The sequence below is a fragment of the Clarias gariepinus genome, chromosome 2, assembly GCF_024256425.1.
Source record: "Clarias gariepinus isolate MV-2021 ecotype Netherlands chromosome 2, CGAR_prim_01v2, whole genome shotgun sequence".
Lineage (NCBI taxonomy): Eukaryota > Metazoa > Chordata > Actinopteri > Siluriformes > Clariidae > Clarias > Clarias gariepinus.
In genome coordinates this window covers 31,782,362-31,805,810 of record NC_071101.1, presented here as the reverse complement: position 1 = coordinate 31,805,810, position 23,449 = coordinate 31,782,362, and the positions used below count along the sequence as shown (strand labels likewise).

The 23,449-nt window shown below is 36.4% G+C and overlaps 1 protein-coding gene across 2 annotated transcripts; it reads right to left on the bottom strand.

Annotated features, from left to right (window-relative positions):
• Nucleotides 1-413: 413 nt before the first annotated feature.
• On the bottom strand, nucleotides 414-22,108 carry LOC128508693 (von Willebrand factor A domain-containing protein 5A-like). 2 transcript variants are annotated; one of them, XM_053480133.1, is made up of 21 exons: nucleotides 21,980-22,108; nucleotides 21,742-21,826; nucleotides 18,884-19,086; nucleotides 18,574-18,796; nucleotides 17,563-17,729; nucleotides 14,646-14,760; nucleotides 13,442-13,617; nucleotides 13,185-13,273; nucleotides 10,351-10,495; nucleotides 10,024-10,103; nucleotides 9,752-9,866; nucleotides 9,329-9,478; nucleotides 9,017-9,126; nucleotides 8,297-8,514; nucleotides 8,132-8,158; nucleotides 7,109-7,243; nucleotides 2,923-2,952; nucleotides 2,096-2,161; nucleotides 1,862-2,010; nucleotides 864-987; nucleotides 414-700 (listed from the first exon to the last, which is right to left on the bottom strand). In XM_053480133.1, exons 2-21 carry the CDS (start codon nucleotides 21,776-21,778, stop codon nucleotides 621-623), a joined length of 2,439 nt encoding a protein of 812 aa, XP_053336108.1. In that variant the 5' UTR covers nucleotides 21,779-21,826; nucleotides 21,980-22,108; the 3' UTR covers nucleotides 414-620. The 2 variants fall into 2 exon arrangements, with proteins under 2 accessions (XP_053336108.1, XP_053336116.1); XM_053480141.1 differs by having other exon boundaries at nucleotides 1,871-2,010.
• Nucleotides 22,109-23,449: the final 1,341 nt, after the last annotated feature.

Below are 23,449 nucleotides of genomic sequence, written 5' to 3'. Positions count from 1 at the left end.
TTTTAAAAGCATTTGGACTGGCTTTATGAACTATGTTTACCACTTAAATAATCACTATATTACAGTATAAAGAATTATGGTACCCATTTTAGAAGTTACCACAAAATTCGTTTTTAACTATTTGGCAACTCAACCACTAAGTGAACAAAACCAAAAACTTACATTTTTACTTACAATTACTTCAAGTGAAAATAAATGACAGACTCAGCTGTATAGGTCAGTTATATTATTATGCATAGCTTTAATAAAGGTTTTCAATGAACAGCTTTCTGTCTGAGATTTAATCAAAACAAGACAGTTAACAGAATAACAGTATTAAGTAAACATACACAGAGCATAAACATCACAAGCAAATCCTTATTCAAATAATGATTTTACAAAAAAAAAAAAAAAAAAAGGTAGTGTAACTTGTGAATTAATGGAAGGCTTTGCATTTTACAAATATGTACTGTATGTGCATAGATGTTCATGTAACTGTTAACTTTACTGCTACAGCTATATGTTTTCACTGCTGCATGGTCATATTAGTAACTCCCCTGACAACTGTGAATGTAAAGCTCTTTTTAAAATAAGAAAATGATGCCAAGGCTTTTGTGTGAATGCTGTAAAAAGTGATGTCTTCAGAGCCCAAGAGCGTCCTCTTTAACCTGACAGCCGAGTAAGGCATTCCCTGCCTGAACACAGTCCGAGTGGTTCATCACTGAAATGCACATGCATGCACACACACAAAAACACAGACCAATCTACATCATTGCTTGATATTGTAAAGATGTTAGTGTTCAACTGTGTGACACTGTACTGGTTATGCATGATTTAGAAGTAAAAGATTTACTTAAGCAATAACTACTTGCTAAACTGTTTACCTTTTTGAGTGCGGATCCATGCCACTGCCTTCATGCCCAAAAACTCCCACTCAACCTGTGCATCAATCCTAAAGCCATGTAACCAAATCAGAGCCAGAAGTGTAGCCCAGACATCTGGCTTCACCTGCACACAAAACCAAACAGGAAACTTACATAGATATAAATAATGGAAAAACCCATCTCTATGTGCAGAGTATAGAAAGATTAAAAAAATTCACATTTGTAAAAAGTGACCCGAAAAGACAAAAAGTTGCTGCTAAAATACTGTTTTCAATTATTCAGTAAAATTCCTACATTCATGTGGTACGCTGTGTTGTTTGAATCAGGATAAACAAGTCCCTTTAAATCTATAAGTTTACAGAAGATGAATAACAAAAATGTTTACTAGGGCAGTGCAACATCCTCTTTAAAAATATAGGAAGACAAGGCCAATAGTGTTTTTTTTTTTTTCACTTCAAATTATTTAGCCCACTGCTTGCGCAATAACCCTTATTGATTTTCTATGTTTCTCAACATTTCTCCTATAGAAAGCTATAAAGCTATTTTTCTTTATTGCATATACGAGTTAGGGCGCTGAAGTCAGAGTGCAGGGTCTGCCAGAATGCAGCCTGGAGCAGACAGGGTTAAGAACCTTGTCAAGAGTTACCCAAAGCTAAAATAAATAAATAAATAAATAAATAAATAAATAAAATCAATCTATAGGTAAATGTATGAATGATCAATTAAGGCACATCTGGGCAAAAAAAACAAAAAAAAAAGCCACATGCATAGATGACCAGAAACCAAAAAACCACATGCATAGATGACCAGAAACCAAAAAATTTAATACTTTTAGAGGGAAATGTATATGGAAAACCAGTTATCAAAAGTGTGTACGGGTAAAAAGAAAAGTTTTGTGTCAAAATATGGAAGACTATTTTCTAGTCATATATATATATATATATAGGCTTTTATTGTTAATTTTCTATCGGCATCACACATTACACAGACATATTTACTGCACTAACTTGTGCAGGAATCTGCTCAATCAGTTCTTTTTCTGTCCTTCCAAAGACCTCAGCAAGTGCAGGCTCCATTTCCCAGCAACCTGAAGCCTTTTGTAGGGAGACAAGCTGAAACAGCAGGTCCTTTGCAGTCTCTGAAGTCTCTACAAAGAGATCAGTGTAAATGTATAAAAACAAATAGATCTCAATAGCTAAAACTGAAAAAAAAAGGTTAATTAAAACACAAACTCTGAATATGCGAAGTTCTCAAGGGCTGTGGAACAAGACCTGGACTCACGTCAAAAGCTCCATCACCTAAAAGAATGAAAAGCACCACTGACATCTTACCATCTTGGCAATTTCATAAATCACTGTAGCACTGCAATAACCACAAAATGGACAACAAACAAGCATTAGGTGTACTGTTTTATACCACAGAGCTGTAAAGTTCTGCTATAACAGAGAGAATAACAAAAATTCACTTGTTAAATTATTACAGTACTATATAGAACTATAAGCAAAAATAATGTTTTACTCACACCAAATTAAAGATTATGATTTTAGGCAATTTCCTATAAAATATGAGGAATTAATTTCTCTGATGTATGCTGATAATCAACCTCAGAGCGGCAATGTCCCTAAAGGTTATATGTTGGGCCACATCTGACCACATTATTATTGTTTATTTTTCATAACAGCTCAGCCGTATTATTATTTATTTTACTTTTTTCCCCCCAGCTGCAATAATAAAGTCAGAGATGCAAACATTGGGTACACTTACACTCAACCACTGGAAGAAATCCAAAAACACAGTGGAAATAAATAACAAAAGAATATAATAGAAAGGAAAAAGAGAACAATATAAGTTTCATATTTTAAAAAGAGCATTTTAAACTTTTATCCTAAAAGAACTTATGTATACAATTTAAAAGATTCATCAAAAGATAAACAAAAGATGTATACAATTTCCTGTGGGTTCTAAAGAATTTTAAAAATAAATAATACTTTAGTTTTTACTGTAATTCTATGGATATGTATTGTGTATCAATTATAAACACTTGTATTCAGTAACTTACTTGCTGAAACTGGAGCACTTCTAGCCATTGCTGTACAGAAGCAAATAAATACACACACAAAAAAAAAAAATCAGTTTTGCACAGCATAAAAGTACTACATACTGTATTATAACAGTGCTATATTAATTAACAACCTGCACAAATAAATCATGAAGAACATTAAGAAATGTATTTGTACATTTGTTTGACATTAATTTAAAGGATACTTACACATAAGCGCAGACAATGGTTTATTTAAACTTTTGATAAAAAATTTGTATAATTACATTATAAAATGTACTGAACTTGCTTTTTATTTTTTCTAGACTAGAAAGTAGGCTCCATTTTACTCATTGAAAGGTTAATGCAGATAAAAACATTTTTTGGCTTTACCAAAATAAGTTATTACAAATATTAATGTGTTAACCCAATGTTTAAGGATTGTGGCTATGATTAATATAATAATATTTAACATCAGTTGCACCGAAAGTGAAAAATTCTTGCCCCTTTTTAAACAATAAAGATTTATACAATCAGTAAATTCTAGCTTTCTTTTCAGTGATTCCAGTCAAAAATCACAAAAAGCTGTAACTAGTAAAGCCTGATTTATGCTTCTATGTTAAGTCTATGCAAAGCCTTTACACTTGTGAGCATTTATACTTGTGCACTGGTGTGTCTGTGTCGCTGTGCGTTACACTGGCAAACCACTAGTTGGTGGGGTTTCTATGCCACTCTGTTGAGTCCCTTTGACACACTCTGGTGACTTTTTCTGGTGTACTAAAGAAACTGAGAGGACCTAGTTAGAGTTAAAGATGTTGAACAACAATATGTCCAAACATTTGTGGCAATACCTCTTTAAGAATTTGCCTTCATCTGACAGTCTTTATAGTGCGGCAAAGATGAATCGAACAAATGTATAGATGTACAAGCTTCTTCAGTTAGTGTCTCCTTAATTTTGTCCATATTTATTTAACTTTCAACTCAATATGGAAAAAGTGCTCTTTGCGTCACCACGATGTGTAGTTACATTTCTGCGGGGGGTGCACGTCAGGCTACAAAGTACAGTAGGTCGTTATCACCACTTTGGCAGAAGCTGACTGAACCCAGTTAATCCATCAATAGGCAAATGGGTGGAACGGACAGAGCCTGATTGATGGTTGGAATGCCTATTTATCTCAGTTAACACAAGCTAGTTAGTTAGCTTTGGTGGCAATGTATATGCTACAGGTACTTTGCACTTGATGGAACACTTACCCTACACGCCATCCTGTCTCAAGTCCTACATTTTTTATGGCGGGTTAAACCAATCTTGTGGCAGGTTAAACCACTCTTTCCAGTTAGTTGGTTGGCAAGAATTGGCAAGATGCAAAGCAGACAGCTAGCAGTTTGTGACACTGCAAGTGAGACACTGCACAAGCAGACTAAAAAATAGCCTTTTTTCCTATGGCTGTTACTGCACTAAATAGCTGATCATAGAATGTTAACAAATACTGTACACCAATACACTGTGACTTTCTGTCCATATTGCACTGCTATATTCCTACACATCTTTGCACCATCTATAACTTGTGTTCATCATGTATAACTTATATGCATGTCCATAATTTCATCTTGTTCAACTTACAAGCACTACTGTATATTCCACCCATAATTATTTTGTACATACTGTATTATACAGACATTCACATATCTATATATGTATATCGTGTTTGTTATTTGAGCATATGTTCCTGACATTGCTTATCTACTGCACAATGTTTGCAATTATACTGTAATGTTATACCGAAGCAATTATGCAGTTGCCGTACCTCGCTGAGATGCAGTTTATACATACAGACAGACAACCTGACCGACAGTATGGCAACTGCACTGCGTCAGAAGGAAAAGCCCTTCAGAGGGTGGTGAAAACAGGCCAACAATGAACCTGTACATATGGACCCATACCATAATTTACCCAAAGTGTTATTTATTGTAAATAGGCCACTTATGCACTTCTGGTTAGATGTAACTGCATCTCAATAGCTTTGTACATACAGCATACTTTGCACAATGATAAAGTTAAATCGAATCGAATCAATGCAGCTGCCACTTTAAATGGTCATGCCTCTATTATGCATAATTTATGGTTTAATATAATTTGAATTGATAACTTACATAAAAAAAAATACAGTTGACTTGAATTGAAAATCTAGCTATGGAGACTAAAACTTATTTTTGCACAAGGCTGCAAACATGTTTATTTATGGTGTAAAGTTGGGCATTTTAACACTTTTGGAACTGCACATTTTGGCACTTCTGGGTTGACCTTATTTTTCAATAGAAGCATACTAGTTCAAAAACCAATTTTGTTATACATGTTAATCATGTCTGCATAATTATGTACAAAATTGCTAAGTATTTCCATATATAACTTAATTAACTTAAAAATTAATACATAAATAACATTACAGGAGAATATATGCATTACTGTTAAGAAAAAAAAAATAATAATAAAAAAAATAAAATGGTACAAGACATACCGGTTTTAAGATGGAAACCTAGTGTAAACTCCTTGGATTTGCATAAAAATAGAAAGAAGCAGGTGTGACAAAGTTTGCAGAAGAACTCGTATTCTCCAGCAAGCTCAGTAAAACCTAACAACTGTTTTCTTATAAAACTGCACAAATCTGTGTCTAAAACTCCTGATTTTAAGCAATGAGTTTTCACTCCAAATATTGACTGTTTATTTTATTACTCTTTATAGATGGGGAGAACATGCAAACTCTGGAAGTGCAAGGCGACAGTGCTACTTACTATACCACCGTGCCACCTACATGATAAACATATATAACAAAATTGGCACAGCATAACATTGTGCTTAAGACTTTTGCACACTACTGTATATATGAAATATAATGTAATTTTATATATAATATAGTGTATACACAGTATATAATTATTGTTAAATTATATAATACTTATAATAAAAAAAATATTGGACATTACGATTGAAACAGTTACTCAGTATTTGATTATTCTTTTACCAAATACTTTTTAAATTCTACTTAAGTAATATTGTTTTGAAGTACAGCTACTAATTTTTCTGTATGTCTGTGTCTGACCAGCTGATGTCACAGCATTACTGGCTGGATAGAATTTAATGAATTTAATTTTTTTGGGCTGTGGAATGAATAATTCCAATTTCCATTATTTCTTATGGGAAAATGTGCTTTGATTTATGAGTGTTTTGGAATACACTCCCGCTTCCTGAACGAATTATGCTCGTAATCCGAGGTTCCACTGTATAGCACTTTTTCCTTGAGGTGGGCGTCACTATATGAGTCACTCAACCGAGCCAAACACGATAGTTTAAATACACCAGGTATGCGGAAGACACATAAATGACGGTAACGTCCCCACAAAGCGTCCAAATTCTCACGAAGCACAACTGAAAGAAGTACAACTAATGTACTTAGTAAGTACAGTGGAACCTTGGATTATGAGCATAATTCGTCCTGGAAGTGTGCTCATATATCAAAACACTTGGAAATCAAATTACAAACACTTGTATTAAAACACTCGTAAATTGAATTTCCTTATAAGAAAAAATTAAAACTCAGCTTATTCTTTCTATAACCCCCAAAAATAAAAATAATTAATACAAAGTTGCAGGTTAATTTTTACTTTAGAGCAGTGATTGTTTGTGTGTTTGCGTGTGTGTGTGAAAGCAAGAAGAGGAGGTGCACTGTCTAATGACACGGGTGCACACACAAACAGTGCAGGCTAAGAAAGAGAGAGTGGATCTTTAACCTCTCTAATGAGACTTGCTTTTGCTTTACATGCGCACCACACACGTGTTATAATAAACGATACTTGCGTCAAAGGATGACTTTTACACACACACGCACGCGTTGTGACTACGTGGCGCTCAGGGTCAAAACAAGAAGCGCATGCGTGCCACATGATACTCGGCACAGACATATATACACACACACACACACACCATATATACAAATTGCAATATGTAGCCGCTCTGCGATTTTCCACAATAAAAGTGGTTTAAACAAGCTTTTTGTCATTTTCTAATTACACAACTACAGTTCTTATTCCGACCATGTATCATATTAGAATTTCCTAGTATAAACTACTCTCTTGGTTGTTTTATGTCAGAATACAAAAAAAGACCTGTTAGAAAGTTACAACAGTAAGCATATTTCAAACAACTTACCAAAACTACAAAACTGTGGTGAAGGCAGTGGTGGAGGCATTGGTGGAGGAATTGGTGGAGGCATTGGTGGAGGCATTGGTGCACGCATTGGTGCAGGCATTGGTGCAGGCATACACAGCACTGGACATGGAGAGACTAAAATGTTAGATTATTCATCTGTGGTCTACTGTGTACAGGCAGAAAAGTACAATCATTTTATTACACATAAAGAAATATCTTTTAGCCTTTTAAAAAGGTGCATGTTTAACTATTGTAGCATGGTAGCAACACAGCAACACCGCAATACCTTAGCAACCAACTAGCATATTAGCATTTTGATGCTGGCACCTTTAAAAATATATTTTCTTCTTTTATTTTTAACACTGTAACCATTACAGTTTATAAACCTGTTCAATGATTAGGGTTTTTCTAGCAAAATCTGACATGCCAACATCAACTCATTTTTACTCTCTGGCCTTCAACTCAGTGTGAAGCATTTTGAGATGTTTTGTATTTTTGTGTTTTATATTTTGTTTCTCTTTGGATTATTATTATTTTTATTATGACTATTATTAGCAGTAGGAGATTATTGTGTCGTTATGTTCTTAGTTGTTTCCTTTTCTTGTTACGATCATTTTACATTTTAATTTTGTTTTTATTTATCAAATTTAACATTTTTTATTATAAAACACCCTACAGTATATGTCCTGATTGTTGTCTTTTGTACAGCACTTTGGTCAGCTTTGTTGTTGTTTTAAAGTGCTTTAGAAATAAAGTGGTATGGTATGGCATCAACGTTTGTTGAAATAAATACAATAAAAATCATAGGGTGACAGATTTTGATATGTAAAAATAAGGCTTTTGTACACATAAATCATGTTATATTATGTACATTATACAAAGCACCATATTATATTTACCCAACTGTCAACAACAGTCTCAGCAACTTAAGTCTTAATACAATTTATGAAGAAAATACAACATAACGTTAAATATCAATATCATGATAAATAAATATTTACAAACTCATGTTATGTTACTTACTTTTCGCCATCTGACATTGCATCATTACTAAAAATATAAAAAAATGAAAACAGGATGTTAGTTTCTCCATGTGCACTGTATAAGGCACTTATGCCTAAAAAAATGAAATACATTAATAATACAAATTCTGGTTGGGTGAAGTGACTAAAAAAAGGAAATACTGACGTGGGATAGGAACTCTCCTAGTCACCAGTGGTCCTTTCACAGCTTGTCCGCTGCCCTTTTTGACAGCTATGAAGGCAGTGTGTGAGCTGCTCACTCCAGAAAGTTTACTCAGTTCCACCACTTTGGCCTTAAGAGCCTCTTTATCAGCTCCATCATCCTGCTCTTCCCTTTCCAAGCTACGAATCAGAGAGCGAGCACCCAACCTGTGGATGGCCAGTCTACACGGAGATAGAGTAAGAGAGACACTGACTGATCTATTCACACGCACAGACCGATAAACACACAGCTGAATATTATTCATTTAATTTCCCTAACCCTAACTCAGATGACTCAAAACCTCCTTTAACTCCTACCTGATTCCATATACCCAAATAAATGGCCCCTAGGGCTTACTAGGGCTGCATGAGTATCACAAAAAAACATGAAATCACTTTTTAGTGATCATCAAAAACTTTTATACATAATAATCGAGATGACCATTCTCACTCTATTCTCTTTTTTTTTTTTTTCAACCAAAACGTTTAAAATCACACTCGACTAAAAAAACATGCTTTCAACATCTTTCTTAATGTAAATACCTTAATACATAAAAATTACTAATGAATAGCATGTGTGCTTTTTGGACTTTCAGCCAACAACATGACTAAGATTATAATAAAATATATTGAATACTATATGTAGGCTTCTTTGAACAAAATACAAAATAGTTGTAGCAGTTACCCGCTGTCCTTAGCAGGATTCATGGAGAAGTGGACAGTGTTTGAGACCTCCTGATCTCCTAGGCGGTACTGCACTGTTACTTTCCCCATGGCGTCTGGTTTTTGACAGTCCTATGGAGAGATACAGAAACTGGTGATAAGTATATGCAGGCAATATATTCCATTGCAGTCAGTACATGCAGTCAAAATATTCCATTTATGAAATTATGCACAAATAATAAAAAAATTATAGATAAAAAAAATTTAATGCAGAAAAGCATGGAATATTAACTTTTACAGAATAAGAATGTTTTAAATGTTTTTGTGAACTCACCTCTCCTTTTAACTGGGCATAAATCAGTGCTCTTTGCCCATGGAAAATGGTTTTAATTGGGGGGCTCAGACGGGTGAAGGACAAACCAGTCCAATCCTCAGTGATATCAGTTACTGCTGGTTGTAAAGCATAGCGAAGAGACTGCATTACCTGCCATTAGAAATTTAGTACAAAGAATGGTAATTAATAAGGAAAAGAGAATGTAAAAAATATTGCATTTTCCAGTAAACATCCCCTATTCATCAATAGCAAACTAAGAGATGCAGGACCATCATAATAGTCTGATGTGGCTGTAAATGAACCATTACATACTATACATTTAACTGTAATTCATTATTCAACACCCTTGGTCAAAATAATACAAAGACAAAGCTCTAAAACAAATTCCTGTTATTTTTGTTTGTTCATTTAAAAAACACTTACTTTGGCCTGCATGCGTTCAGTTCCCGTGATGAATTGGGCGTGACCAGAGCCATTCTCAGCCAATCCTGTAATGAGTGCAGAACTTGCTCCTTCACCAATCCCAAATGAGAAACATCTGTTTAAACATACAAAAAGGATTAGGAATTCCGTATGAGCCATCTAAATAAAGAAACCAGGAAAAAAATGTTAATATTTTAAATATTTTTACTAAAACTGTATACATCGTAAAATGTTCACATCATAAAGCTGTATACACCATAAAGAGTACATGCCTGTGAAAATCAGAATTGGTCTTCACACAGTGAAGAACAGCTCTGGTATTTTCTACTTCACCATCTGTAAATATAAACAGCTGAAAAGAGAGAGAAGAATTTTAAAATCTAGGAAGAAAATGACCTTAATTTAGAACAAATAATCCAATAGGAATGTAAAAAAGAATGTAGAACGTAGAAAGAACACCGTTCTGAGTATGGCATAATGGTAATCTAATGACTGGAAATATAAATCTAAACAGAAAAAGTCATCATTAGGCAAATCTAAAAATGAAGGTCATATTGGCATAGATAAATCACAGCAGTTTGGGGGGAGGATAATGTTACCTGTCTTGGGTGGTTGGGGATGCACGGCTGCTTGTAAATATGTTCCAGAGGTTGCAGAATCTCTGTCCCTCCCATGTCGGCTTGCATCTCATTTACCTTCTTCACAGCCTGATCTATTGTGTCCTGACTGTACTGCACACTTTCCCTAAAGCCAGCAAAATATACAGCAAGAACAGCAAAGCTTTAATACAGCAGATTTAACCGGCATTGGCTCACTCTCACTTGACCCGAGCCAGCTATCCCAAGAATACTTGATATGAGGCAGGAACACACAGGAAATTAAACAACCATTACACATACACGCACGCACACCTACCTAGGGGTAGGTTATCTTAAACAATTCACCCACTGGCATGTTTCTATAAGATGGCAAACCAGGCACCTATATAGTTCCTACCTGTACAGTTTCAATTAATTCATGTTTGTGTCTGCATAATGCAGCTGCAAATTTAATGACAAACTAGACTAAAGTATACACCGCTACAGACTTATATTTATGAATAACAGAAATATTTAGTGTATTTTAGCTGGATAATAACCAAATACAAGGCACTTACCATTAAACAAACATAAGAGGGCACTGTAGAGACAACTTAACACCCAAGTCATCACATCTTTTTGACAAGTTGTAACAAAAATATGGGCATAATGCAATCTCATCTTGTTTTACAAATGTACAAAAGAAAGCTTGGCAAATCACACTGTTTACAGGTGCAGTAATAAATGCAATGTCTTTATATCCAAGTTTCAAGTCAAGTCAAGTAGGCTATTATTGTCATTTCAACCATATACAGTTTAGTACACAGTGAAACAAAACAACGTCCCTCCAGGACCAAGGTGCTACTTAAATCAACAAAAACTAACTAGCTAACTAAGAAACCGAATTAGCCGGCTAGCTGAGACAAGACATCAATTAACAACATAAATTAACAGAAAAACTAACCAGCTAACTTGGAGACCTAATTAGCTGGCTAGCTGGAACAGGACAGATTTACATTTTAATTTAAACAGAGAACTATTTACACTTTTATTCAAATCAGACAACATAAAGTAAATAATACTTTTAAATTGTAACACAATTACAAAAATAAATATAGTTGCGGGCCCAAGCACCCTGTGCCATCGCCTCCCAGGTGCACCACACAACCTGTGTGTTTTGAGCATGTTAACACCTACAGAAAGCCATCACCATCCAGGTACATCGCACAACTTGCACACTTCACACACTATATAGGGCTGATGTCAGTTTGGGCCCTAAATACTTGTTGAGTGCGTTAGTGTGTGTGTGTGTGTGTGTGTGTGTGCGCGTGCGCGTGCGTGTGTGTGTGTGTGTGTGTGTGAGAGACAGAGAGGGACATGTGGGTGTGTCAGTCTGGGTGTGACGAGTAAATGTGTTTGTGCATGTTTGTGTGTGCAGTGTGTGATGCGTGTGTGAGACATGTGACTTGTTTGTGTTTGTGGAGGGGGGGGGGGGTGTATGTGTGTTTCTGCATGTGTATGTGCAAATGAGTGTGAGTGAGTGTTATTTTTTTTTTTCAGCATCTGCGGCCTATTCTACACAGCTAGACATCACAAATGTTAACAGTCTCTCACACACACAATTGATGTTACTCAATGTGATGTCACTAAACATGTCACTAAAGGTGTCACTGAATACAATATCACTCAATATAAGGCCACACAAAGTTATTAACCATTTTTTCAGCATAAGTTTAGGCATCCCAATGGCTGACCCGTTTAAGATATCAAAAATCCCTCTTCAATTTTGCGATCACACAGGCCCGGTTTATTGCTGATCGTATAAATCCCCTAGGAGGAGTATATCAAAATCTATCGGGTGCATTTTTGTGAATGACTCAAAATAAGCTTCCTGTTAAGTTAAGGCCAGGACATTCAGTGCAAAAGTTGTTTGGCTCAATGAGCTCTAAATGTGTACCGGATTTCGCGTGCATACATGCAACTGTGTATGATCTATGCAGCAAAATCTCATATGGAGGTCCCCGAGAGCCCTGGGCCAAGCGACTCTCAGGCATCCTAATGGCAGCAGATTCCAACCTGTCTGTCTGGTTATGAGTTTTTGAGCATGTGAAGACCCCCAAAAAGCCCAAATGTGTGGGGGGAAAAAAAATCCTTAGGAAAACAAGAGGGTCAAGAGGGTCCTAGTGCTTGGGCCCTAATAAAGTAAATAAAGTTAAGTAATACTATCCGATTATGTATTTTTATATTTATGTTTATTTTTGTGCACCTTAAGGAGTGACACACAAGTTTTGTTATGCACTGTACAATGACAAAGAATCTATCAAGCAACAAACAGTATATTTGCTTTTTTGAGAATTTAGGCCAGTCACAATCTATTCAATTGTTTGACCCAGTTTGACCCTGGGCTCCATGTCGCTCATGACATGTTGCAGTTCAGCTACAGGGGGTTTAAATCTGCACTAGACAGATCATCTCTACTACATACAGCCAAACTAGCAGTATTAAGCCTGACTTATGGAAGTTGCTAAACGGTTTCTGCCAGTAATTATATTTCATCACCCTTCAAAACCTTCTGAATCTGCATCTAACCCTGTCTGAGCCTGCATTGCTTGCTTGCAGCATTATGTTTATATTTTTTCTTACTGTGGGGCAAAATACTTTTTAACTAATATAAAACTGAAAATAAATTAATTTAAAAATTCAATGCCCCCACCTACAATTCCAAACGTTTTTAAACATTTTTAAACCATACATTTTAAAAAGTAAATTTAAGACATACAGTATAAAGGCCGTTTAAGGATCCATAGGGACCTTGGAAATACCACATATCCGCAGTTCACATGAGGGTTACTTACGGGAAGAAGGAGTCAAAGTTAGAGCCAAAGCCATAGATGTTGAAGTAACAGTCCAAGGGGAGACTCTTCAGCATCAGGAGCAGAGTGTCCTAAACATATTATTTATATAGTCAGGATTATATAGTCAGTTTTTTTCTACCTTAATTCATATGCATAAAATAACTTTTTATTTATTGCATGACAAAAGCATAAATAAAAAAATGATAAAAGAAAGAAAGAAAATAAGTATTATGGTTCAGTTAAGTGTTGAAATTTACCCTGGCACACATGATGCGTTCCTGTGCATCTTGTCCATTATGCATTCCGCACGACATACTGCCAGATCTGTCCATGACAAACACAAACTCACCACAAGATGATGTGGAGGACATGACCGACTGAGGAAACTCTGGATACAAACTAATCATGACTGCAGGATCTCCCATTAGAGTCCCTAAAAAGGTATGAATGAAGAGGAGTGTAAAAAAAAAAAAAAAAAAAAAAAAAAAGACTTTGCCCATTTTGTGCTACTCAAATTACAAACATTTAGGGTGTGTTCAGACTTGCCATCTTTTGTTTGATTAAACCAACTCTAGTGTGGTTATTTTTATTAGTGCGGATTAACTATACAGGTTTGAACGCCAAACTTTTTTGCTGCCATCTGAACTTCCGGGCACACCGACAAATGAAACGGTGGGTCTCAGTACGATTTCAAACAAACACAGATGTGATTTGGTCTTGCACCAATGGTATTTAACAAACCAAAACTGCTTTTCTAGCAATATCTAATGATGACTGTACCTAGAACTGTGACTAGTTGACACTGCATGTGTGACATTCAACGTAAAGGAGGCAGAGTGAATGGACAAGCAGAAATAGAGGAAAAAGTCTAAGCTACATAACATGCATAAGTCAGCAATGGCACTGGATGTGTTTGCTTGGGGGGGAGAAAAAAAAATTATGTCATTAATGCCCAACATCATTAATAAAACCATTTAATGTCATTATTATATTTAAAAATGCCGAATTAAATGTTAAACTTAGTGGGCATACAAGGAAATTCACTCAAAAATGAAGGAGTACACTTGATCACACATCACTGCTGTGTTCAAATAACAAGAGAGATTACAAACCATTCACGAATGTACGATTAAATTGTTTGACGAAATGTCACGTCCTTGAGAGCTCGTTATTGAGCACAGCCCTTCAGTATTAACACACGTGGTCCTTTGCTCTCATACCAGACTCTCATTTTCTATTTATTTATCTAGTTGTTTTGTGGAGGATGGTCACGAAACCACAAATAAAAGCTAGTGACAGTAGCACTCAGAATCCATCAGAGAATGTTTAAGAATTAGTTGGTTAGTTTTTTTGTTAAACACATGTTTCATTTAAACATTGATGAAAAACATGCTATTGTTTAATTATTAGCCACTATGGTTAAAACACTGTAATTTAGGATGACTTCATTTTAATAAATACCTGGCTGTGCTGTCGGCGCTCCAGCCTCCACTATAGCAGTGAGCTGATGGGGATTCTGATAATATACATACAGCTCCACATCTCTGTCAAACTTATGACCTGCGGTGAGGCTTACCTAAACACACACAATATTCATTGAGTTTGGCAAACTATATATTAAATTTTACATGCCATACTTTTATAATAAGTTAATCAAAGTCTTAGAGGTCCAAAATGTCTCTGTTAATATTCCAGCTCAAATACCATACAAATCATGCATTCCAGCATCACCAAATTCCTGTCCCCCGCCCCCCGTTTCAAATATGCCGTTTCACTGTCTGCAGTCTTAAATGCAAATAAGCTGATGACTGATGGATTTTTTGCCAATTAGACTGCAGGAAATAGGAATTCTCTAAAAATGCAAACTGCCTCCCTCTTTTTGATTTCTTCTTGTCTGTAATGACATCATATATGGACTTAAATTTGATAAAAACAGTAATTGTGGAATCAGACAAAGTTGATTTTATATAATTCATTATTAAACAAGATCCCTTTGTTTCTCCTTTTCTTCTCTGGATTGTGGCCAAATATTTGTACTATTACTTGATTAGTCCACAACAGTTGCACTATCCTTACCTGTGAATTCCTCTTCGTGAAAAGCAATGATGACTGCACATCTTTGTTTGCAGGTAACCATGGTTAACAAATAAAAGAACAATGGTTACAAGCACTACCCTCCTTTTAAAGCTTCTAGTCTGTTATTCTAACTCAATCAGCATAACCGAGTAATCTCCAGCATTGTCCTTGTCAACACTCCCACTTGTGTTAAAGAGAAAGACTGATAGCTGTTTCTTTTGTGGCAGGGCTGATTTGCAGTGAAGATTTTTTTAAGGGGGTTATGTTCATTTTCATGACAAAAAAAAAAAAAAAAGGACATTGCAATTCATCTGATCATTCTTCATAACATTATGGAGTATATTCAAATCGCCATCATAAAAACTGAGTCAGCAGACTTCGCGAAAAATAATATGCGTGTCATTCTCAAAACATTTAGCCACTGCTTTACAGGTGTACATACATACATACATACATACATACGTACACACACACACACAGTATATATACATACATTAATGTTATTTTACTTATAGTAAAATAACAAATGAATAAATTATTAATAAGTAAAATAACATTATTTTTAATAACACCTATCAAGGACTGAAATATATTCAACATAGATATACTGTATCAACAACATATTGGATGTAGGAGAGATAAACATGCCTGAAGATTTGACCAAAGGACCAGGGGCCTCATGTACAAAGACTTGCGTTGAATTCATACTAAAACATTACGTACGGACAAAGCTGTAAATGTGCGTACGCAGTAAAAAAAATCTGATGTATGAAACACTGCATACGCAGAATTCCACGTATATTCTCTTTGTACACCTGAATTAACGCGAAATTGAGCGCACGTGCACAAACGCAAAACCACTCCCTGCCTCCTCCTCCATATAAATATGTTAATGACTTCACTTTGGCAAAACCAAACAAAAAAGCAATGGCAAAAGCAAGCAAGAAGAGAAACTTCACAGAATGTGAATTGGAGGTGCTCCTATCGGAGGTAGACCGGAGAAAAACTGTGTTATTTGCAAGTTTGTCCTCCGAAACTAATAAAATAAAATAAAAAAAATAGCTGGAATAAAATTTTAAATACATCACTCACCAAGAAGCCACCCATCGCGCACCCTGCCACCTTGGGGCCTTATCCTAACCATGCTGTTTGTGAGGATGAATGAATCATGAGTTGACCCAGGCCACCTTGCCACAATATTTGTTAGGTGCATTTGAGCATTACATACTGTATTATTTGCACATTTATTGAATAGAAATTTTTCCGATTCACGTATGCAAATTCGTCTTCAGATGGCACCTTTATAGTGCGTGTAGTCGATCGCTCCGATTACATTAGGAAAACCGGCGATCGCTGCAAATTGCGCTTTAATGTTTGGCTAGTCAACTGCATGGTATGGAAACCTTATATACCTGCTAGACATGCGGATGATCCCGTCCCATACAGCTGGCATTGCACGGCTCAAAGACGACTGGCTTAACCCCGAGCGGTCTGCCAGTTCCCTTTGGAAAGGACCAGTTGCCTGGAAATCAAGCGTTGTCAGCACCTGTAAGGGAACGGGTAATGCGTGGCTCCTCGCTGTCTCTCTTTCCAAATTTGGACCCAACCCAGCACAGAGCTCCAAGAGGATAGCTCTTGGAAATCTGAAACGGCTAATAAGCCAGTCATCCACGTGGGCCAGAAAATCACTGATCCCTAAAAATGCGCTCCCTTCGGATTCAGCCATTGACAAGGTCCTCTAATAAAGCCTACACTGCCATTGCCATAGACTAAGGGTTGTATACATTTGCAAATTTATGTTAAAGTTCTAAATCACATAATTGGTAGACAAATATTGTGTCAATTAACCCACTTTATCAATTATAAATTAATAGCAATGTTTTTCACATGTGTTGGTGCAATACTTTGTAGTGTGCAATTTAACATAATTGCCTCCAGGAGTCGCCAACGGAAATAAAACGAACACACTCAAGAAATACACGTACGCCAGACATGAAGTTGGCGTGGAAGAACGCACATTCTCACGTTAATTTCACTGTTCGTAAATCCGACCGTGAGCGTGAAAACTGGCGTAGGCAAAGTTTTTGTGCGTACGCAGCGTTGATACATGAGGCCCCAGCTGACTAGTTTGAACCATGAGAGAGCATAATACAAACACTACTGCTATTTCAGTAAATCAGTTAATCTAACATTAATTCATCATTCTTGTTCAGTTAATCGCTATATGCTACCATAATATTTCACCTCTTACTTGCTCCATATGGACACACACACAGACATGCACACAGACACACACACAGACCTTTGCTTTTGTGTGCTCTGTGTTGAGGAATGTCAGGGGCTCTAGAGGACACTTGGACTCCACTTTAGTGATGGGGTTTGGAGAGCTCACATGTGCAATAAAAGAGAGAGAATAGGAAACACCAGCAGAACTTGATGTTATCTCTGACACTATACCACCACCTGCACCTAAAAATAAAACAGAAACCAGATTATATGCTTTATTTACTTAATCTTTAGGGAGATTATCTGTTTAGCTGATCGCATGCCTAATTAGCAGAAACACCTACATTAAGATGTGACAATCAATTATAAATATTTTTTTACAGTTATGTGCGTTAAGTTTATATGTATATACAGCGGAACTTCGATTAACCCTGCAAGATTGCGAGTAGCCCAGTTTGCGAGCGTTCCGCAAAACAAGCAAAAGAACAAAAGTCTTCATATACGAGTACCAAATATTATCTAGTATCATGTGGCATGCATGCGCTTCTTGTTTTGATGCTGAGCGTCACGTGATCACAACTGAGCCAATGGTGTGCGTGTAAAAAAAGTCATCCTACACAGCAGCTAACTTTCCTCCTCCTTGTCTGCAAGCTGGTGGGTGTGTAGATATCCATGTGTCTGTGTGTGTTGTGCGTGCGCTTTGTTGAGGGAGAGTCTCTGTTGGTAATCTGGTGAGTTGTCCACGCACAAGGATGTTTGTGTAAATGTAGTCCTACACAGCAGCCCCCTTCATCCTCTCTCTTATCTCAATCACTACAGCCAAAATTCTTTTCAAAGGTAAAGTGCAGGTTAAATTTTCATTTTTACCCTATATTTTGTATTAATTATTTTAATATGAATATTTTTGGGTTGTGGAACGAATCGCCAGAGGTATTATTTTTTCTTATGGGGAAATTCGCTTTGATATACAAGCACACTTCCAGAAATAATTATGCTCGCAATTTAATCCAATCACAATATATATTATATGGATAGATAAATAAATACATAGAATTTGACATTAAGCTGTGTGATGTGTGTGTAATACCGGTTGGTGAGTAACGAGGATTGAGCACTGCAGGCAGGCAGAATTGCAGTGAATGATCAGCCTGCACACTCAGCTCAATGATATAGATGAAGGTGACGGCAGCACTCTGGTGTGGAGGCAGAAAGCCCACACTTAGCCTGAACACATCCACAGACTCCTCGCTCTCCTCCAGCAGGAAAGCTTGTTGACCTGAACTCAATGCATCATCGTACTGCTCCCGCGCCTGATCAATGAGAAACGTACATGGGTTAAGGCCACACATTATTACTTAGCACAAGCTACTGTATCAGAATCTGATTGTTCTATTCACCTCCTCTTTCTCCTGCACCTCAGCCACTATCTCCTGATCTGCAATCTTGGCGCTGAAATGGCAGAGAGCAGCTCCTGAAGGCATAGGAAAGACAAACACAGCCTCCAGGGTGTTTTCTTCCTCATTTACATACTGCAAGGTGGAGGTCACCGTCGCTACATGCCCCTGAACCTGAAGATCCACTTCAATGTGCTTCAGTGGAACTAAGCAGAGACCATACAAAGGCAGCAGGTGTCACAACATTCAGTTCAAATGTTTCTAATGCCTGATTTCTAATGCACCTGAAATGTCATGTCCTCATTAAAATACACAAAAATACTCTGTACAATTGACAATATTTTTAAATATGGTATAGATAAAGCTGTAAGAAATTTTATTTAAGACATTAAATGTCAATGGCAAAAAAAAAAAAAAAAAAAAAAAAAAAACAGTAACAGAACAGAATTGATGCTTTTCCATACATAGATCAGGGTATAAATGTAAAAAGTATCTACTTATTTCCTTCTAAATAACTTCACAAGCTAAACTTTACTTCTGGTTAAGAACTGTGCAAAACAAACAAGTGTAGTTTTAAAAATAAAAACTTCAACACCCAGAACATGTATAAATTCACCTAATTACAAGCACTTACATACAACCACAATTCAAAAGGACATTCAGTTTACACACTGTTTGCAAATTATACACTCAGTTATCATTAGTCTATTCCAAGCCATTGTATTGTAATTGATCAACTGGTTACTGATCATATTTTTCCTTATTTTCTGTCCCCCTAAGACATAATGTGATTGGTAACTGTATCAGTAACGCTGCCAGTTACTCCATACCGATTTCTGCTTCACATGTTGTGCTGATTCACCTTAAGATAAAGTTCTGTCTACGTACCCTTGCGTCCTCGACTCCACATTCTAACAGATTGTACCTGTGATTACATGCCATCATTTTATTTGGCCTAGTCTTTAAAAACTACTAATCACAGCAGATTTTTTGCAGCCAGGAACCCCCAAAGTTGCCAACATCCATGTTTCAGATTTTTTTTTTTGTATCATACCAAAATCACAACCTCTATTTGCTGCTACAGCAAAATGAGGAAAGTGCCCAGACTTGAATATAATAAAACTGCCCAAGTACATTTTTATAGGCTGTCACTTTTATGCCAGTCCTTTGAATTCACAAACCTTTGCCTCATAATCTAATGTATACAATATCCAACATCTTTGTTTATATTATGTTCCTACAGTACCTACAGAATTGGGCCATGTTCACACGGGCGTTAAATCGAGCGTTTTTCTTGCGTCCGTAGCGTCCGGTGAGCGCGGATCAAGCGGCTAATGTTTTCTACACATAGGAGTCAATGAGAGTGTTCACACGGGCTTTGGTGATGTGCGTTTGTCCGGCTGCGCGTTTATACGGCACCAAAAAATGTTGCATGCAGCCTTTTCTTGGCGTTCAAAACCCAACGAATGCAAGGAAAACGCTAGTGCGTTTTCTTCACGTTCATTTTACGCTTCGGAGGACCGAATATATCCCATGATCCTACATGTTATCAAAAAAAAAAAAAAAAACTTCCTTTAATCCAGTAGCGGCGGGCTTTCATATCCAGTTCCCGACACTGCCTCCACAGATTAACACACAAACTACAATTTGGGCTGCAGGCTGACGTTAGACAGAGACAAACGAACGCCGGTGTAGAAGTCAATCAAGCGCCACTCCAAAATGCAACATAAACGTCTAGGGCGTTCAGAGTACGTTCGTTTATCCAAAAATTTAACGCCTGTGTGAACAAGGCCTTAGTGTAAGTAATAAACGTGTTAAGATTGTATACTGAAGAACAGACGTGTAAAGTCAGAGAACCAAAAGTAAATATCTGTTTATTAATGTTTACAATATCTGACAGGCAAAAGAGCTCTAGAGTGGACATACAGTAATGGTGATTTATAAAACAAACAAGATGTTTTAACCTAAAACATCTGCATTTTTTAAGTGTAAACATGTTTTATCACTAATGCTACATAATACTATTTTGTTCACTGAAAGGCAATCCTATTCAAAAGTATTGTGAGAGCATGCCATTTTTTGTTTTTGCTACACACCAAACTTCACCCTTGCCCTGAGGAGTTTGCTGGTAATGACACTGGGAGTGGCTTTAATGGATTTCTTCAGAAATCTCACAGGGGATATGTTAAATTTATAATTTTAAAGAACAAATTAAAGTTAAACAATCATTTAAGAAATACATTTCTGATGGTAGCACATCAGACAGGACAATGTGGTGTGAGCTCTATTTGATTTAAAGTGTTTGCTAAGTTACTTTACATATTTTCTTTCACTTATTCTGTTAGTGTTTTCTTGCATTTTTAATTATTGATTAAACATTCAGCTTCCATTTTACACAATGCATTGTTTAATCAACTCGTCCTAGTCTCTAATCACGTTTGGCTAAAGACTGTTATGAAAACCAGCAGCCACAGCACTCCTGTGCAGATAAGACTGAGGACCCGTGATAAAGCATTTTTTTTCTTGACACACCCCCTTTCGGATGCCGGAAGTAATGTGACGCAGGAGAGTTTACATTTCGCGTAAATAACCACGCCTCTTCAATGCAGAGTAACGTAAAGTAAATGTGCGCTCTATAGTGACGTACAGTTTGATGCATTATAGCTTTTTACAAAACAAACATTAAAGCTATTGGACGTATTATTACTACACGAATATTTCATGGGTGTGACGTGACAGTACGCCAAGTGTTTTCGGGATCCACCTCAGCCCTGATCAGGATCAGGTTAGAATCGCTTTTACTGAGTGAATGAGAGAGACCTCCTTATTAATAAAAACAACACACATCACTCAGATTCTACCTGGCTCGTTCTTGTCTGTCAACAGGCCACAATGCATTTTGTCCTCCTGGCTTTTGTAGGAATCCTAAAACACTGCTGTTAATGCCTGAAAATAAAGTTCCAAAATAAACATTAAAATCACAAACATTAAAATTAAGAATTAAATTGAATTAACGTTACACACTGCGTATCTCACACAAACGAGGCACGAATAAATAAACATGCACACAAGACTGAAAGTAAAATCAGGAGGATAAACCTTTCCAGGACGTTTCCAGTCAGCAGATTCCTGCAGCAATGTTAAAACTGTAGACGTGAATTTCGTGCGGCACAACTTGAGTTGTTGCCGAAATGTCTCGCTGCTAATCTGACACAGGCTTCTCTTTATTCAGGCGAGGCGGGGCTGCGGTTATGGAAAGCCAAAAGGCTCATAAACAATTGAAAGAGGTGTGTCAGTTCACTTCTGTAATTATGGAGTGCAATATTGCACATGTCTATGTATGTTTTTTAGTCCAGAAATGTTACGTGATTATACTGAATATAAATATATAATATATTTTTGCCTTGATCATAATATACCAAAATTGTCTGGGAATCAGCAGTGACAGGAGTGTGCTCACTACCTCCTTCTGCAGGTGAGTGAAGGGGCGGGGTCGCTAAATCTGGCACGCCAGGCGGTACATTTTCATCAAAACCTGGGCGGCGAGTGGCTTAGTGGTTAGTACCATTTCCTTGCACATTCAGGGTCCTGGGTTCGTTTCTTGCTTCTCTGTGTTAAGTCCTCGCTTCTTTCAGATATGAGGTTTGTGAGTTTTGTTGATCGGAGATCAAGGATAGAATTTTTTAAACGTCAACCAAATTCCAGCTATGTCATCCTCAAGAGTTTGGAAATCCTTAAAAGCATATCTAAGGGGGTAGATAATTTAATTTTGTGCAAATCAAAATAATAAAGATACGATATACAAGAATTGAATCACAATTTTGTAAAACTTTTACCAATTAGCTTACTCCTCTGTAAGCATCAGTTTTTCAAGACAGCTTTTCCTCTTTATCGTTACCTCAATGTATGCGCCAAGCATTAATTTTAAATAAAGAAAATAGCCATCTTGACCGCAGGTCATATTGTCCAATTTCATTGTTCAATACAATACAAAAATCTTAGCAAAAATTCTGGCCCGTTGTCTGGAAAAAGTTCTGCATTGTGTTATTTCACTTAACCAATCTGGCTTCATCAAGAATAAATGTATCAATACAAATATAAATATTTTAATAAAATAATATATATAAAATATAATTATATTATTTATATTAATGTAATATTAATATAATATGAATATGTATTATATTAATATAATTATATTATATTAATAATTGTTAATGCGCCTAATATTTGTTAATATTAGGCACTTGTTGAATGTTATATTTTACTCAATTCTGTAAATTGGGATTTTCTTTTCTACACTCTTAGAAAATTTTATTACAAAGTTTCCCTCTATGCTGATGACATGCTGCTTTTTATATCTGATTCTTTTACAAAACTTGTGGATTTATTGATAGATTATTTGACAGCTCAGAGTGCGCCACATCCGTGTTTCCATCTGGCCCGAGTCAATTCCCTATCTTGACTACCCACTCCACAGCCGTATGTGGGCGAGCCAGAGAGATGCAATCCCTTTATCCTGCAGTGCTCACTTATATTCGAGCTGCAACCTTCCCAATTTCCATCTGA

Bases quoted from the DNA above. Each gene is read 5' to 3' on its own strand.
- LOC128508693 (XM_053480133.1), bottom strand. From the start codon at position 21,778: ATGCATTGTGGCCTGTTGACAGACAAGAACGAGCCAG. The intron at 17,730-18,573 runs GTATTACACACA...TTTTATTTTTAG, and splicing joins TCCTCGTTACTCACCAACCG to GTGCAGGTGGTGGTATAGTG. The intron at 10,104-10,350 runs GTAACATTATCC...CTCTCTTTTCAG, and splicing joins TCCCCAACCACCCAAGACAG to CTGTTTATATTTACAGATGG.